Source organism: Oncorhynchus tshawytscha, linkage group LG27 (assembly GCF_018296145.1).
Source record: "Oncorhynchus tshawytscha isolate Ot180627B linkage group LG27, Otsh_v2.0, whole genome shotgun sequence".
NCBI classification, from domain to species: domain Eukaryota; kingdom Metazoa; phylum Chordata; class Actinopteri; order Salmoniformes; family Salmonidae; genus Oncorhynchus; species Oncorhynchus tshawytscha.
Genome location: NC_056455.1, coordinates 7,748,703 through 7,766,656, shown reverse-complemented (window position 1 = coordinate 7,766,656; position 17,954 = coordinate 7,748,703). Strand labels below are relative to the sequence as shown.

Sequence of the window (17,954 nt, the reverse complement as noted above, 5' to 3'; positions counted from 1 at the left end):
AGATGCCTGGTTGAGTAGGTTATCCTGTAGGCCTACATAGAAAAGCCTGATTTACAAAATGTACACTTGTGATATTAGGAGGGACTCCTCTGATAAGGAATATTTCACAGGGAACGTGACACAAACCACTGAGTGTTTGGTAACTGAGTAGATACAGGCAACACACAGGGTTTTGTCCATTAGGTGCCAAACTGAACAAAATGGACTGGAACATGGACTACCTGGACTTGTCCACAGCAACCTTAGGGTTGCTAGACGTTCACGTTATACGGCCGGGACAACCACACTACTTTTTTTGTTTGTTTTTTGCCTTAAGTAACCTTGGGTGTTATGTAACCATACCAAACGTAACACGTCATACTAATATGAGTATCCCGGATTTACGTTTACTATGTTACGCCTAGTCTATGAGACCAGGCTGTCCAATAAGAAACACTTATTGTTTTAAAAAGTTTCCTATTGCATTCCCTAATGAACATGGTCACGCTCCATTTCTCTTTCTCACCCTGTCTACCATTTGCATGGCTCTCTGCGCTCGTGCTTGAGGCTGTGTTTATATCATGATTATAACACTGACTAAAGTTGGCATCTCATGGGAGCTTTCCATTAACATTTACACTACAATCTACTATGTTGTCCTTTTTTTGCCTTTTGGATGAGTGTGGTATATAAGATACAGAATTTGGGTAGTAGAGAATTTTGTGAACCAAGTGTACCTTTTAGTCTAGGATTTTTATTTTTAAATAGGTCCATTCTGCGTGGATAGAATCTAGTCTTTTTATAATAGGAGCACTGATTATCTTGTTTACTGATGAAACTGTTCTCTGATATATTTGCTATTTTACCATTTCCACTACGTGTAGAATACATCCATGTTATTGGCCTAGGGGCGATGACATCTAGCAACAAATATTTTACTTTGAAGAAGCTTGTTTTGTTTAAATGCAATATGTAGCCTTTTTTCATCTGTAGAGTGTGTGGTTTTAAATGGATGGCTGAAGGAGATAAGTATGTGGGGGGTACAGTAGCTAGGGCCTTGCTATTGCTGCTGGGGGGCAGAGGATCTTTCAGCTCACATGACTGGGCTGTGACTGAGTTGGGTCTTGTGTGTGCATCTGGATCTGTGGTGATGAGTGAGAGGGGAGTGACTACTCAGTGCTCTCTTTGTGGCGAGACATTCCCTGGGTCATCCTCTCTTCCAGCTTCTCTGATCCAGGAGGAAAGTCTCTGGGCCAGGATTTGGAGACCTTAGCTGGCTACCTCTTCTGGACCTCAGTCATCGGGACCTGGAATGAGAAGAGGATTCCACACCAGTATATACAGCGTGGATGTCGGATGGAGATTGGAACCCATAGATCTGTAACTTTTGTATCTGGAAACTAGTTGTTGGAAATGACCTTGACTCTCTTTTAGAATGGTTTCTGTCTGAACGGGATCTTTTTCTTGAAACTCATTTTTGTCAGCGTGGAGGCAGGGTATCAACAGAGTGAGAATCGTGGGTGTTCACCAGCTCTGTGAGTGCTTGACAAACTTTTTCTCTTTACTCCTGTGGATATTGTTTTGGAATCAAACTCGGAGGGCGTGACCAGGGTTCCAGGTCCGAACCCTCATCCTACACCACTGGGTCACCTATCCTCAGCAGGGAACTGGTAGACAGAAAGAGGTGGATATAGTGCGTTGGACCAACTTCACCGGTTGGAGAGGACATTTTTTCCTTCTTACCTGTCCTGTAGCTGGATAGGACTTGAGAAACGGTACTGTATACCCTCTCTTGTTTGAAGAGTTTAACCATATCTGGACACCAGACCTTATCTGGACCTCTAACTGCTCTCACGCTATCTTCTACCGCTCTATTTCCCTCTCTCTCTCTATCAGAGATGGGGGCTGCCTTCAAGAGGTTCTGTGCTCGGTTCTGTTGCTGCTGCTGCTTTAGTGATGATGAAAGTGAGGAGGAGAAGGAGCCTTTAATCAGGTATGCAATCTGTGACACCGCGACACACTGACATACACACTTATCACCATGACAACCCATGACAACCCGATACGCTAACATACACACTTATCACCATGACAACCCATGACACCCCAACATACTGACATACACACTTATCACCATGACACCCGACACACTGACATATAGACTTATCAACATGACACCCCAACACACTGACATACACACTGACATATAGACTTATCATCATGACACCCCGACACACTGACATACACACTTATCACCATGACAACCCGACACTGACATACACACTTATCACCATGACACCCCGACATATAGACTTATCACCACGACACACCAACACACTGACATACACACTGACATATAGACTTATCACCATGACAACCCGACACACTGAAATACACACTTATCACCATGACAACCCGACACACTGAAATACACACTTATCACCATGACAACCCATGACACCCTGACCCACTGACATACACACTTATCACCATGACATATAGACTTATCACCATGACATCCCGACACACTGACATATAGACGTACAGTGGGGCAAAAAAGTATTTAGTCAGCCACCAATTGTGCAAGTTTTCCCACTTAAAAAGATGAGAGAGGCCTGTAATTTTCATCATAGGTACACTTCAACTATGACAGACAAAATGAGAAAAAAAATCCAGAAAATCAAATTGTAGGATTTTTAATGAATTTATTTGCAAATTATGGTGGAAAATAAGTATTTGGTCAATAACAAAAGTTTATCTCAATACTTTGTTATATACCCTTTGTTGGCAATGACAGAGGTCAAATGTTTTCTGTAAGTCTTCACAAGGTTTTCACACACTGTTGCTGGTATTTTGGCCCATTCCTCCATGCAGATCTTCTCTAGAGCGGTGATGTTTTGGGGCTGTTGCTGGGCAACACAGACGTTCAACTCCCTCCAAAGATTTTCTATGGGGTTGAGATCTGGAGACGGGCTAGGCCACTCCAGGACCTTGAAATGCTTCTTACGAAGCCACTCCTTCGTTGCCCGGGCGGTGTGTTTGGGATCATTGTCATGCTGAAAGACCCAGCCACGTTTCATCTTCAATGCCCTTGCTGATGGAAGGAGGTTTTCACTCAAAATCTCACTATACATGGCCCCATTCATTCTTTCCTTTACACGGATCAGTCGTCCTGGTCCCTTTGCAGAAAAACAGCCCCAAAGCATGATGTTTCCACCCCCATGCTTCACAGTAGGTATGGTGTTCTTTGGATGCAACTCAGCATTCTTTGTCCTCCAAACACGGCAAGTTTAATTTTTACCAAAAAGTTATATTTTGGTTTCATCTGACCATATGACATTCTCCCAATCTTCTTCTGGATCATCCAAATGCTCTCTAGCAAACTTCAGACGGGCCTGGACATGTACTGGCTTAAGCAGGGGGACACGTCTGGCACTGCAGGATTTGAGTCCCTGGCGGCATAGTGTTACACTGATGGTAGGCTTTGTTACTTTGGTCCCAGCTCTCTGCAGGTCATTCACTAGGTCCCCCCATGTGGTTCTGGGATTTTTGCTCACCGTTCTTGTGATCATTTTGACCCCACGGGGTGAGATCTTGCGTGGAGCCCCAGATCGAGGGAGATTATCAGTGGTCTTGTATGTCTTCCATTTCCTAATAATTGCTCCCACAGTTGATTTCTTCATACCAAGCTGCTTACCTATTGCAGATTCTGTCTTCCCAGCCTGGTGCATGTCTACAATTTTGTTTCTGGCGTCCTTTGACAGCTCTTTGGTCTTGGCCATAGTGGAGTTGGGAGTGTAACTGTTTGATGTTGTGGACAGGTGTCTTTTATACTGATAACAAGTTCAAACAGGTGCCATTAATACAGGTAACGAGTGGAGGAGAGAGGAGCCTCTTAACTTCTTGCGTCGAGCCATCCCGGATCCGGGATCGTGAATACAGCCTCAAGCTCATTACCATAACGCAATGTTAACTATTCATGAAAATCGCAAATGAAATGCAATTAATATGCTAGCTCTCAAGCTTAGCCTTTTGTTAACAACACTGTCATCTCAGATTTTCAAAATATGCTTCTCAACCATAGCAAAACAAGCATTTGTGTAACAGCTAGCGCAGCATTTAGCATTAGCATTAGCAGGCAACATTTTCACAAAAAACAGAATCATTCAAATAAAATCATTACCTTTGAAGAACTTCAGATGTTTTCAATGAGGAGACTCTCAGTTAGATAGCAAATGCTCAGTTTTTCCTGAAAGACTATTTGTTTAGGAGAAATTGCTCCGTTTGGTGCGTCACGTTTGGCTACCAAAAAAAAAACGAAAATTCAGTCTTCAAAACGCCAAACTTTTTTCCAAATTAACTCCATAATATCGACTGAAACATGGTAAACGTTGTTTAGAATCAAAATCCTCAAGGTGTTTTTCACATATCTCTTCATGATATATCGTTCGTTGAAAGCCTCCTCTCAATCACTGGATGACTGCGTGCAGCTTGTAGATTATGCACCAATTTAGACAAAGGACACCGGGCGGACCCCTGGTAAATGTAGTCTCTTATGGCCAATCTTCCAATGATATGCCTACAAATACGTCACAATGCTGCAGACACCTTGGAGAAACGATAGAAAGGGCAGGCTCATTCCCGGCGCATTCACAGCCATATAAGGAGACAATGGAAAACAGAGCTTCAAAAATTCTGCCCATTTCCTGGTTGAAGTTTCATCTTGGTTTCGCCTGTAGCATGAGTTCTGTGGCACTCACAGATAATATCTTTGCAGTTTTGGAAACCTTAGTGTTTTCTTTCCAAAGCTGCCAATTATATGCATAGTCGAGCATCTTTTCGTGACAAAATATTGCGCTTAAAACGGGCACGTTTTTTTATCCATAAATTAAAAGAGCGCCCCATATATCCAAGAAGTTAAAGAAAGGTCTGTGAGAGCCAGAAATCTTGCATGTTTGTAGGTGACCAAATACTTATTTTCCACCATAATTTGCATAATTTTGCACGCCCAATTTTTCAGTTTTTGATTAGTTAAAAAAGTTTGAAATATCCAATAAATGTCGTTCCACTTCATGATTGTGTCCCACATTGTCCATTTGGAAGACCCATTTGCGACTAAGCTTTAACTTCCTGACTGATGTCTTGAGATTTTGATGTCTTGAGATTTTGCTTCAATATATCCACTTAATTTTCCTCCCTCATATTGCCATCTATTTTGTGAAGTGCACCAGACCCTCCTGCAACAAAGCACCCCCACAACATGATGCTGCCACCCCAGTGCTTCACGGTTGGGATGGTGTTCTTCAGCTTGCAAGCCTCCCCCTTTTTCCTCCAAACATAACAATGGTCATTATGGCCAAACAGTTCTATTTTTGTTTCATCAGACCAGGGGACATTTCTCCAAAAAGTACCATCTTTGTCCCCATGTGCAGTTGCAAACTGTAGTCTGGATTTTTTTATGGTTGTTTTGGAGCAGTGGCTTCTTCCTTGCTGAGCAGCCTTTCAGGTTATGTCGATATAGGACTAATTTTACTCGTTTTGTACCCGTTTCATCCAGCATCTTCACAGGGTCCGTTGCTGTTGTTCTGGGATTGATTTGCACTTTTCGCACCAAAGTACATTCATCTCTAGGAGACAGAACGCGTCTGCATCTTGAGCGGTATCACGGTTGCATGGTCCCATGGTGTTTATAGTTGCATACTATTGTTTGTACAGGTGAATGTGGTACCTTCAGGCGTTTAGAAATTGCTCCCAAGGATGAACCAGACTTGTGGAGGTCTACACCTCCAATTTTGTCAGAGATTTTGGCTGACATCTTTTGATTTTCCCATGATGTCCTGCAATGAGGCACTGAGTTTTTGAAGGTAGGCCTTGAAATACATCCACAGGTCCACCTCCAAAAAACTCAAATGATGTCAATTAGCCTATCAGAAGTTTCTAAAGCCATGACATAATTTTCTGGAATTTTCCAAGCTGTTTAAAAGGCACAGTCAACTTAGTGTATGTAAACTTCTGATTTATAAGTGAAATAATCTGTCTGTAAACAATTATTGGAAAAAAATACTTGTGTCATGCACACAGTAGATGTCCTAACCGACTTGCCAAAACTATAGTTTGTTAACAAGAAATTTGTGGAGTGGTTGAAAAACCAGTTTTAATGACTCCAACCTAAGTGTATGTAAACGTCTGACTTCAACTGAATGTCATGCTCTCCATCCACAGCCCTCAGATTTAGTCACAGTAGTGTAATACACAGGTGTGGAACCAACCAACAATGATCCTCTCTATATCTATTGAATTGATAACAGCTTCACAGTCATCCCAATGTTCCCCTGATAGACCACGCGCGCCTGTGTTCGTTTGTGTGTGTGAGTGTCTTTGTTATTTTGGTCTATTTGTTTCAGTCCTGACACTTTGGAGTACTTTGACCGTGAGGCGAAGAAGCGAAGGGAGCAGGAGCAGAACCTATGGAGTGAGCCAGGCGACCCGAGCCACTCCGAGAGAGACGATGACCGGATCCTGTACAACCTCATCCAGAACAGGAACCAGACACGCAGGGGCTCGCTGGTACCAGAAGGGGGGCCCAGGGAAGGGGGACAGGGGACACTTACTGTATGACAACAGAGAGTTTGGGTTTTTAAGAGGAACCCACTGGGCACACAATGGTTGAATCAACGTTGTCTCCACGTAATTTCAATGGATTTTATGCGCTCTGATATAATGTAGGCCTACATTATCCAACTAGGTACCATGACTGTCAAATCAAATCCAATTTATTTATATAGCCCTTTGTACATCAGCTGATATCTCAAAGTGCTGTACAGAAATCCAGCCTAAAACCCCAAACAGCAAGCAATGCAGGTGTAGAAGCACAGTGGCTAGGAAAAACTCCCTAGAAAGGCCAAAACCTAGGAAGAAACCTAGAGAGGAACCAGGCTATGTGGGGTGGCCAGTCCTCTTCTGGCTGTGCCGGGTGGAGATTATAACAGAAAATGGCCAAGATGTTCAAATGTTCATAAATGACCAGCATGGTCGTATAATAATAAGGCAGAACAGTTGAAACTGGAGCAGCAGCACAGTCAGATGAACTGGGGACAGCAAGGAGTCATCATGTCAGGTAGTCCTGAGGCATGGTCCTAGGGCTCAGGTCCTCCGAAAGAAAGAGAGAAGGAGAGAATTAGAGAACGCACACTTAGATTCACACAGGACACCGAATAGGACAGGAGAAGTACTCCAGATATAACAAACTGACCCTAGCCCCCCGACACCAACTACTGCAGCATAAATACTGGAGGCTGAGACAGGAGGGGTCAGGAGACACTGTGGCCCCATCCGAGGACACCCCCGGACAGAGCCAACAGGAAGGATATAACCCCACCCACTTTGCCAAAGCACAGCCCCCACACCACTAGAGGGATATCTTCAACCACCAACTTACCATCCTGAGACAAGGCCGAGTATAGCCCACAAAGATGTCCGCCACGGCACAATCCAAGGGGTGGCGCCAACCCAGACAGGAAGATCACATCAGTGACTCAACCCACTCAAGTGACGCACCCCTCCCAGGGACGGTATGAAAGAGCCATAGTAAGCCAGTGACTCAGCCCCTGTAATAGGGTTGGAGGCAGAGAATCCCAGTGGAAAGAGGGGAACCGGCCAGGCAGAGACAGCAAGGGCGGTTCGTTGCTCCAGAGCCTTTCCGTTCACCTTCACACTCCTGGGCCAGACTACACTCAATCATATGACCCACTGAAGAGATGAGTCTTCAGCAAAGACTTAAAGGTTGAGACTATGTTTGCGTCTCTCACATGGGTAGGCAGACCATTTCATAAAAATGGAGCTCTATAGGAGAAAGCCCTGCCTCCAGCTGTTTGCTTAGAAATTCTAGGGACAATTAGGAAGCCTGCGTCTTGTGACCATAGCGTACGTGTAGGTATGTACAGCAGGACCAAATCAGAGCGATAGGTAGGAGCAAGCCTATGTAATGCTTTGTAGGTTAGCAGTAAAACCTTGAAATCAGCCCTTGCCTTGACAGGAAGCCAGTGTAAGGAGGCTAGCACTGGAGTAATATGATCAAATATTTTGGTTCTAGTCAGGATTCTAGCAGCCGTATTTAGCACTAACTGAAGTTTATTTAGTGCTTTATCCGGGTAGCCGGAAAGTAGAGCATTGCAGTGGTCTAACATAGAAGTGACAAAAGCATGGATACATTTTTCTGCATCATTTTTGGACAGAAAGTTTCTGATTTTTGCAATGTTACGTAGATGGAAAACAGTCTTGATATGTTCTTCAAAAGAGAGATCAGTGTCCAGAGTAACGCCGAGGTCCTTCACAGTTTTATTTGAGACGACTGTACAACCATTAAGATTAATTGTCAGATTCAACAGAAGATCTCTTTGTTTCTTGGGACCTAGAAAAAGCATCTCTGTTTTGTCCGAGTTTAAAAGTAGAAAGTTTGCAGCCATCCACTTCCTTATGTCTGAAACACAACAACAACGTTGTTGTCTTCTGTTTGTTGGGGGAATTGTGCTGCTATCTCACAGTAGGCTTACTCTAGTTGATTGACCTGTGTTTGTGGTGATAGTTGTGTACTAGGTTAATATTGTTTGTATGTAACCCTGCACCCTTTCTCTCTGTAGGCGCACCGGCGTCTGAGTGTGGACATTGAGGGTATGAGAGATCTGCGTCGGGAGGTCAGAGACAAGTGGAAGATGATCCTGGAGAATTTAGGTGAGAGAACAAATGGAAGGATAAAATGAGGGTGATAGAAAACAAATGGAAGGGTAAAATGAGGGTGATAGAAAACAAATGGAAGGGTAAAATGAGGTTGATAGAGAACAAATGGAAGGGTAAAATGAGGGTGATAGAGAACAAATGAAAGGGAAAAAGGAGAGGAAGACAAAATTGATAAAATCTCATCTCAGCAACCGTGAACTCTCATTGGCTCAGGATTCATGGCAGAGGCGGAGTCTCTGCTGACGGTGTCTGCCAGTGCGTCGTATGACCGTATGAAGAACGCCTCGGCGTCACGCACACTACTGCACACGCTCCACTCTGAGACATCCATCTTTAACACCCGAGAGGCCCCACCTGAGAGATACCTCTTCATCCTGGTGAGAACAGAAACTACCAGAGGGACATTTTGTATTATGGTTATGTCTTTCACTTCCTTCTCCAAATCACTTCCTGTTTGATGATGATGATGATGATGACTCTTATACCTCTCCTCTTCCTCTGTTTACTCTTTCTTCCTTCCTTCACTCTGTTTTTCACCCTCTCCATCTCCCTCTCTCTTTCCCTCCTCTCTCCGTCTTCCCCCCCCTCATATAGGATCGTCTCATATACCTGGATGCTGCTGAGGACTTCTTGGCGAAGGCTAGACGCTTCTACCCCAAGCGTGATACTGATGATGAAGATGAGGACAACCCATTAGCAGTCAACCTGCCGTTGCTACTGGCCAGAGTGAACCGCACCATGAACAGAGAAGGGAGCGATGATGAGGACAAGAGGCTGGATGAGGAAGATGGGAGCGGAAGAGAGGAGGACAACTTCTAGATGGAACAGGAGCTGCAATGACCTCAGACAGTAGACAGGGGGCAATAGTTCGTTGTTTATGTTGCAGAGTTGGCAGTATACAAGGACTAGGATGTCTGATTCTGAATATACTCTGTTGAAAATACTCTCCCAATTTGCACTAACACTAGGGGCTCTATTCAATCTGTGTTGCTGAAGTGTTACAGATTGTGCGATAGAAATGTTGAGGTAATTTCTGACTGAACAGACATATGCCGTGTTTACCGTGTATGCAGTCTCTGCTAACACGGGAACATTGCCTTCACATTTCAATCACGCTGTAACGCTGAACTTCCGCCATACAAACTGAATAGAGCCCGAGGTTTGAACAAAAAATATACAGCTTTCCTTTCACCTCATCAGAACCGTGATCCAATATGATTCTGTTTTTCTGTTTAGGCAGACTTAGCTGGGTCTCAGGTATATTAGGGAGAGTTTGAGGTTATCACCCTGCCATTTTTTTAAATCCACCCTGACAGTGTTAGTTACCCAACTCCCTGGGTCTGTTCATTATTGGTCTCCGCCAGGGAACACAGTGGACACAGTTAAACACAGCACTGAAACCCGTAGGGCACAGCTGTCCTGTTCCACATCAGCACTTTGTCTCATGATTATCAGCACTTGTTTTATCGAGTCACAAGACAGTCTTTTAAAACCAGTAGTTAAGATTACCTTGGAATAAATGTGTGTTAAACCAATTAAATCATTTGGAGTTGTCCATTTATTTAACGGACCATGCTTATCAAGAGGTACTAGTGTATTTTTTGTTCATGAAGTTTACAGAGATGAGTTTAGTAACAAAATGACAACTTTGAATGAGTCTGTGTGAACAGTGGAGGTTGCAGTATGTGGGTATCTAATGGTCACTTTAAGTACATGTCAAGATTGTGAGAGTGTTTGGGATGTTTTGGTGAGTTGAAGGGGATGCAGCATGTGTCTTGTGTTCTATTGTAAAGTTGATATGGAAAATAAAGTGGCAACCTGATACTGCAGGCCAAGTTATGTGTGTGTGTTTGGCAGGGTTAATGTGTCCACGGGGAGCTCTAAACTCCCTGTCACATGTCGGCATGGTGTGGTCACAGCTCCAACACTGTGGCTCACCCATGCCTGCTGTGAGCCACGCCCCACAGAGATAGCCTCTGACCTGGCCCAATCTGGCCTGTCCTGGGCGTGCTCGTCCCTTTGGGTCCACAGGGGGTGTGTGGATGAGGATGTTGATGGGTTGATGGTCAGCTGTCTATAATGTTTCTGGTGAAGGTACATCTCACAACAGGGCAGCAGCATGTTTCTTAGAAAATAGACAGTGGCATCATTCCCATAGGGGGAACAAAGGCACACTCCCTCAGATTTGTCCTGTTTTAAAAATTTTCAGATGTTAAATTACTCAACTTCATTTTTAAGTCCACATTTTATAATTATTTATTTGAACAGTGAGAGACAGAATAACAACAAAAACATCCATGTCAAAAATGTTATACATTTATTTGCATTTTAATGAGGGAAATAAGTATTTGACCCTTTCTCAACCAGAAAGATTTCTGGCTCCCAGGTGTCTTTTATACAGGTAACGACCTGAGATTAGGAGCACACTCTTAAAGGGAGTGCTCCTAATCTCAGTTTGTTACCTGTATAAAAGACACCTGTCCACAGAAGCAATCGATCAATCAGATTCCAAACTCTCCACAATGGCCAAGACCAAAGAGCTCTCCAAGGATGTCAGGGACAAGATTGTAGACCTACACAAGGCTGGAATGGGCTACAAGACCATCGCCAAGCAGCTTGGTGAGAAGGTGACAACAGTTGGTGCGATTATACGCAAATGGAAGAAACACAAAAGAACTGTCAATCTCCCCCGGCCTGTGGCTCCATGCAAGATCTCACCTCGTGGAGTGGCAATGATCATGAGAACGGTGAGGAATCAGCTCAGAACTACACGGGAGGATCGTGTCAATGATCTCAAGGCAGCTGGGACCATAGTCACCAAGAAAACAATTGGTAACACACTACGCCGTGAAGGACTGAAATCCTGCAGCGCCCGCAAGGTACCCCTGCTCAAGAAAGAACATATACGTGCCCGTCTGAAGTTTGCCAATGAACATCTCAATGATTCAGAGGACAACTGGGTTAAAGTGTTGTGGTCAGATGAGACCAAAATGGAGCTCTTTGGCATCAACTGAACTCACCGTGTTTGGAGGAGGAGGAATTCTCTCTATGACCCCAAGATCACCGTCAAACATGGAGGTGGAAACATTATGCTTTGGGGGTGTTTTTCTGCTAAGGGGACAGGACAACTTTACCGAATCAAAGGGACAATGGACGGGGCCATGTACCGTCAAATCTTGGGTGAGAACCTCCTTCCCTCAGCCAGGGCATTGAAAATGGGTCGTGGATGGGTATTCCAGCATGACAATGACCCAAAACACACAGCCAAAGCAACAAAGGAGTGGCTCAAGAAGAAGCACATTAAGGTCCTGGTGTAGCCTAGCCAGTCTCCAGACCTTAATCCCATAGAAAATCTGTGGAGGGAGCTGAAGGTTCGAGTGGCCAAACGTCAGCCTCGAAACCTTAATGACTTGAAGATCTGCAAAGAGGAGTGGGACAAAATCCCTCCTGAGATGTGTGCAAACCTGGGGGCCAACTACAAGAAACGTCTGACATCTGATTGCCAAAAAGGGTTTTGCCACCAAGTACTAAGTCATATTTTGTAGAGGGGTCAAATACTTATTTCCCTCATTAAAATGCAAATCCATTTTTGACATGCGTTTTTCTGGATTCTTTTGTTGTTATTCTGTCTCTCACTGTTCAAATAAACCTACCATTAAAATTGTAGACTGATCCTTTCTTTGTCAGTGGGCAAACGTACAAAATCAGCATATTGTGAAGGGGACACACTGACTGGACCAGGCAAAGAGTACCCCCCCTCTATTCCCCCAAGTAAGTGGTTCTAAGTTGCACAGAGCAAAGAGATGCCTAGACAAGATGCTAGATATTCTAGAGTCTAATAGTTGCAGTATTGTCAGAGGAGAGAGAGCGTAGAGTGACACTGGATTTTAGCTGCCAGTAATGGGCAGGAGGTATGTTTGCAAATTAATTTAATCAAGCTATGTAGCCTATTGATTCTTTTTTGATGAATAAATAAAACAAATGTTTTTCTGTTTCTCTGTAATACTTCATTTGATTTACTCTTTCGATGTTGATCATTTTCTTGCACAGCAGGAAAGGCTTCTAAAGTTCGTAATTTCCACTTAGAAATTTCAGACATGACTTGCCCTAATGAAAAACGATTCAACCCCTAATCCACATAATCATTTACATTTCATGTTGCTCAGGCCTATATTCCTGCTGTAGCAAACTGGTTCAAATTAAGACCCTACCTCCATAGCCACTTATCAATTTTATGAAGTTGGAAATTCATAGACAGAGCTATACATGCAAAGATTGACAGACATTTAGATTGTTCTTTAAAAAAATCTAATGACCATAAATAGATACACAATTGACTAAAATGTATTTAATTCTTGGCTTATGACACTATATACCAGTGTGCCAGTTGTACTTAACTCCTAAGGCATAAAAGTTCTTAAAGAATCAATGTCCATCGTTCATTTAAATGACAATTGAACCGGTATAGATATATTTAAAAGCTGTTCTCTCTCTCTCTCTCTCTCTCTCTCTCTCTCTCTCAGCTGAGGCTGACTGTATAGTTATGTAACAGAGAGATATCACCTTGGCACTCTGTAGGGGGCTGCCAGGGGAAGGAATGATTATCCTGCCAGGATCACCTTATCACGGCTCTCCCTTAGGAAACTTCTACACCGAAGGCCTCATTAAAATAGTGATGTGACAATAAATCTATGAACAGAGGAACTTTGAGTACCCATGCGGGTGCCTATCACACTTACTGTCAGGCAGCTGCGTCCCCGCCAGACATGTGACTTGTGTTGTTGTTGTGTGCTTAAAGGCCCAATGCGGCCATTTTTATTTCAATATCTAAGCATTTCTGGGATACAATTAAGTAACTTGCTGTGATTGTTTTCAATTCAAATGGAAGTATGTTGTACATTTTCACAATTCTTAGTACAAAACTCAAAACAGATCATCAAGTAAGTCAGTTGATTCAAGCTCTAAGCGCATTTTCAATTGACTAAGTACAACACATAAAATCACACGGTCACTTTTTCACCAAACTGAATTGTTTCCCATTGCAATACATGTTCGTATATAGTAATTGCCTTTCACAATGCAATGCTCACACTACTTTTGATATGATTCTTTACATTTTACATGTCAATTGGTTTGTCTACAGATTTTGAGGGCTACATCATGAAAACGTATGGCTGTAAAGTAGAAACATAAAAAGTGTGATATATTTAAGCAATAAGGTCAGAGGGGGTGTGATATATGGCCAATAGTCCACGGCTAAGGGCTGTTCTTATGCCCGACGCAACGCCATGCTCTTATGAACTGAGCCACATACAGGACCACTACAATACATACGTTCAATTCAATACTGTAAAATACAATACACAATTGCAATACAGGTGGAAGATGTATGATTGCCATCCCCACGAGCGTACCACACTCCTTCATGCCATGGATGAGGCATACAATGATTTCAATCCAGACCTATGTCATGCTTGGATTCACCATGCCAAAATGTTTTTCCTCAGGTTCATAAACAATGAGGATATTTACTGCGATTTTGATGAGAACCTATGGCCAAATGTTCCAGGCAGGCTTGATGCAAACTACTGCCTGCTAAACATGATGTTTATTTAATTTCTTTCATTTGATTACATTGTGACATATGTCTTCAATGATCACACCTTTGATCACACATGGGATAGAAATGATGAAAATTTGATGTTCAGTCAATTTCTATGGGTGGTACAACTGTATTGCCTCATGTGAAAACAATATAATGTACTGTAATTTACACTGCTGTGACATACATGTTTCAAAATTGCCCTTTGAATGTAGTATCATACATTTCTTTCTATTGGATTCACTGGTAGTTAAAATAACTACATTGAGAAGATATCATTATGTTGTGTTTAGGTGATTAAACTAATGTACTCATTATATTTCACAGTAAACTTATATTTTGGATCAAATGGCTGTGTGGTGAAAGAAGTCTCCAAACAAAATGAACGCACAATGAAAGGTTTTGAATGTAAGACTGGCTGCGTTAAAAATGTTACAAATGCCACTAGTGTGAGAACCTTTCTTCAAGTCCTATAACCACTTGATGTGAATTGGCCTTAAGTGTTATGACTTTGACACCACAATAGAGTTTCAGAAATTATTTTGTACGTTGAGACTTGGGGTGTCACGCCTGCCCCCGCTCCCCCACCCTGCCGCTCCCCATCATTACGCACTCCTGCCACCATCATTACGCACACCTGCCTTCCCCCATCACGCAATTATTGCACTCACCTGGACTCAGTAAACTGCGTCCTTACCTCCCTTATATCTGTCTGGTTCCCGGCTCTAGTCCCGGCTTCAGCATTAATTGTCGTTTGTCGTTGTTTACCCGTGTGCTGATGCTGTTTCTGTTTTGTTACCTGTCTGTTCCTGAATAAATGCTGACTCCCCGTACCTGCTTCTCATGTCCAGCGTCGGTCATTACAGAATGCTGAAGCCATCATACAAAGCATTGGGGAGTGCTGGCGTTCCGGGTGGTGGTGATGTTGGGTCCGGGGTCCACCACCGATGGAACTGGGGGTACCTAAGCCAGCTTGTCGGGCTGTCACGCCCTAGCTGGCTCGAGAGGTTCATGCCCCGGTTGGCTCGGAAGGTGCCCATCCCACATCTGGCCTCAGCCAGATTGTCAGGTTTTTACGCCCAGCCGCCTCATCAGTTTTTTTACGCCCAGCCGGCTCGTCAGGCTGCTACGCCTCTGCCGGATCATCGGGCTTCCACGCCTCAGCGGGATCGTCAGGCTTTCACACCCCAGCCAGATTGTCGGGCTCCCATGCCTCAGCCGGCTCGCCAGGCCCCCCCATGCCTCAGCCGGCTCGCCAGGCCTCAGCCGGCTCGCCAGGCCCCCATGCCTCAGCCGGCTCGCCAGGCCCCCATGCCTCAGCCGGCTCGCCAGGCTGCCTCAGCCGGTTTGTCTGGAGTTTACGCCCAGCCGGCTTGTCCAGTGCCTGTGACCCGGCCGGCCCGTCAGGCTCGCCCAGGTGGGACACCGGTTGGTGCCCCTAGAGGGGGGGGGGGTACTGTCATGCTTGCTCCCACTCCCCCTCCCTGGCGCCAGACTCCCTAGCATTTCGCACTCCTGCCACCATCATACCGGTCTGTTCCTGATTAAATGTTGACTCCCTATACCTGCTTCTCATCTCCAGCGTCGGTCATAGGGAGTTCTTCTATCCCATAAATGATAATAGTCCAAATGTGGATGTGTTAAGTATGGTTGAGACAAGTGTTCAGGCTATGGATGACGCAATAGAAAATGACGTGTCCCACAGAACGAATACCCCTTTTCGAGACAAATACACCTTTTGTCTGCCAAGATACAGAAATCCCTCACAAGAAACATACTACAGATTGGTGGAAAAAGATGTGTCAGAGTCTACAACAACCTCCCTAAAGAATTATTTTTTGAAATGATTCCACTTTGATAGGGTGTAATGCTGATGAGTGGAGCTGTGGTGATGTTAAACAGTGATGACTATGTGAATGAGATCCGGGGACAATTGAACACCACCACTTTCTATCAGAAATTGTCACGTGACCCCACACCACTGTTCAAAGATGAGATTCACTGCAAGCTGAAGTCTCTTGTGGAAAGTGGAGACATTATGCAAAAAGAATATGAGTTCATGAAAGTAGACAATCCAATCAAGAGCGTTATTCATGCCTTACCAAAAATCCACAAACGTTTGGATAAGCCACCAGGGGAGACCTATTGTGGCCTCCATTGGCTCATTGACTGAAAATATTGCTTGTTTGTAGATTTCTTTCTAAAACCCAGTGTGGTGTCACTCCCTGCATATGTACGCGATTCTAAAGACATGATTAACACTAAAAAAATGCACAATATGAATGGGGAGATGCTTATGGCTTGCTCTGATGTTTAATCCCTGCATACTCCATCAGGGAGGCCTAGAAGCCATGGCACACTGTCTTAGTCAACGACCCGATGGCACACTGTCTTAGTCAACGACCCGATGGCACACTGTCTTAGTCAACGACCCGATGGCACACTGTCTTAGTCAACGACCCGCTGGCACACTGTCTTAGTCAACGACCCGCTGGCACACTGTCTTAGTCAACGACCCAATGGCACACTGTCTTAGTCAACCCGATGGCACACTGTCCGCTGGCACCCTGTCTTAGTCAACGGCCCGCTGGCACCCTGTCTTAGTCAACGGCCCACTGGCACACTGTCATAGTCAACGGCCCACTGGCACACTGTCTTAGTCAACGGCCCACTGGCACACTGTCTTAGTCAACGACCCACTGGCACATTGTCTTAGTCAACAACCCACTGGTACACTCCCTCGCACGAACTATATTGTTGAACTGGCTGAGATTGTTCTGACTAAGAACCTTTTCATGTTTGAAAATGACATGTTCATTCAACAGAAGGGAAGAGCTATGGGTAGTGAAAATGGCACCAAATTATGCCAATCTGTATGTGGGGCTGTATGACGAACGCTATTTTTTCAGCCCTAACATTTCAATCTTGCACCACATCAGGCTCTGGAAATGCTCCATTGATGACGTATTCCTTACATTCCTGGATCGATTACGCTCTTTCATCAATACAACTAGTGAACATTTGAAATTCGCCCTCACCTTTGATGCACATGAAACAAGTTTTCTTAACATTCTGATTAACCTCTACAGGACCGGTGGGTCCCCCCACAGGATGGTTGAGCTAACGTATGCTAATGCGATTAGCATTAGGTTGTAAGTAACAAGAACATTTCCCAGGACATAGACATATCTGATATTGTCAAAAAGCTTAAATTCTTATAAATCTAACTGCACTGTCAAATTTTAGTTATGAACTTGAAAAGTTATTAATGAACCAATTAGGCACATTAGGGCAGTCTTGATACAACATTTTGAACATCATTGCAATGGTTCATTGGATCAGTCTAAAACTTTGCACATACACTGCTGTCATCTAGAGCCCAAAATCTAAATTGTGCCTGGGCTGGAATAATACATTATGGCCTTTCTCTTGCATTTCAAAGACGATGGTAAAAAGAAAAATGCATGTTTTTTTCTTTGTGTTATCTTTTACCAGATCTAATGTATTATATTCTCCTACATTCATTTCACATTTCCACAAACTTCAAAGTGTTTCCTTTCAAATGGTATCAAGAATATGCATATCCTAGCTTCAGGTCCTGAGCTACAGGCAGTTCGATTTGGGTATGTCATTATAG

General features: G+C 43.8%; 1 protein-coding gene across 1 annotated transcript; it reads left to right on the top strand.

The window, feature by feature from the left end:
* Window positions 1-18: 18 nt before the first annotated feature.
* On the top strand, window positions 19-10,537 carry LOC112236136 (melanoregulin). Its single transcript, XM_042307302.1, has 6 exons — window positions 19-1,754; window positions 1,876-1,972; window positions 6,384-6,546; window positions 8,619-8,709; window positions 8,929-9,092; window positions 9,310-10,537. The coding sequence occupies exons 2-6, from the start codon at window positions 1,878-1,880 to the stop codon at window positions 9,532-9,534; spliced, it is 738 nt and encodes a 245-aa protein (XP_042163236.1). The 5' UTR covers window positions 19-1,754; window positions 1,876-1,877; the 3' UTR covers window positions 9,535-10,537.
* The last annotated feature ends 7,417 nt before the right edge of the window (window positions 10,538-17,954 follow it).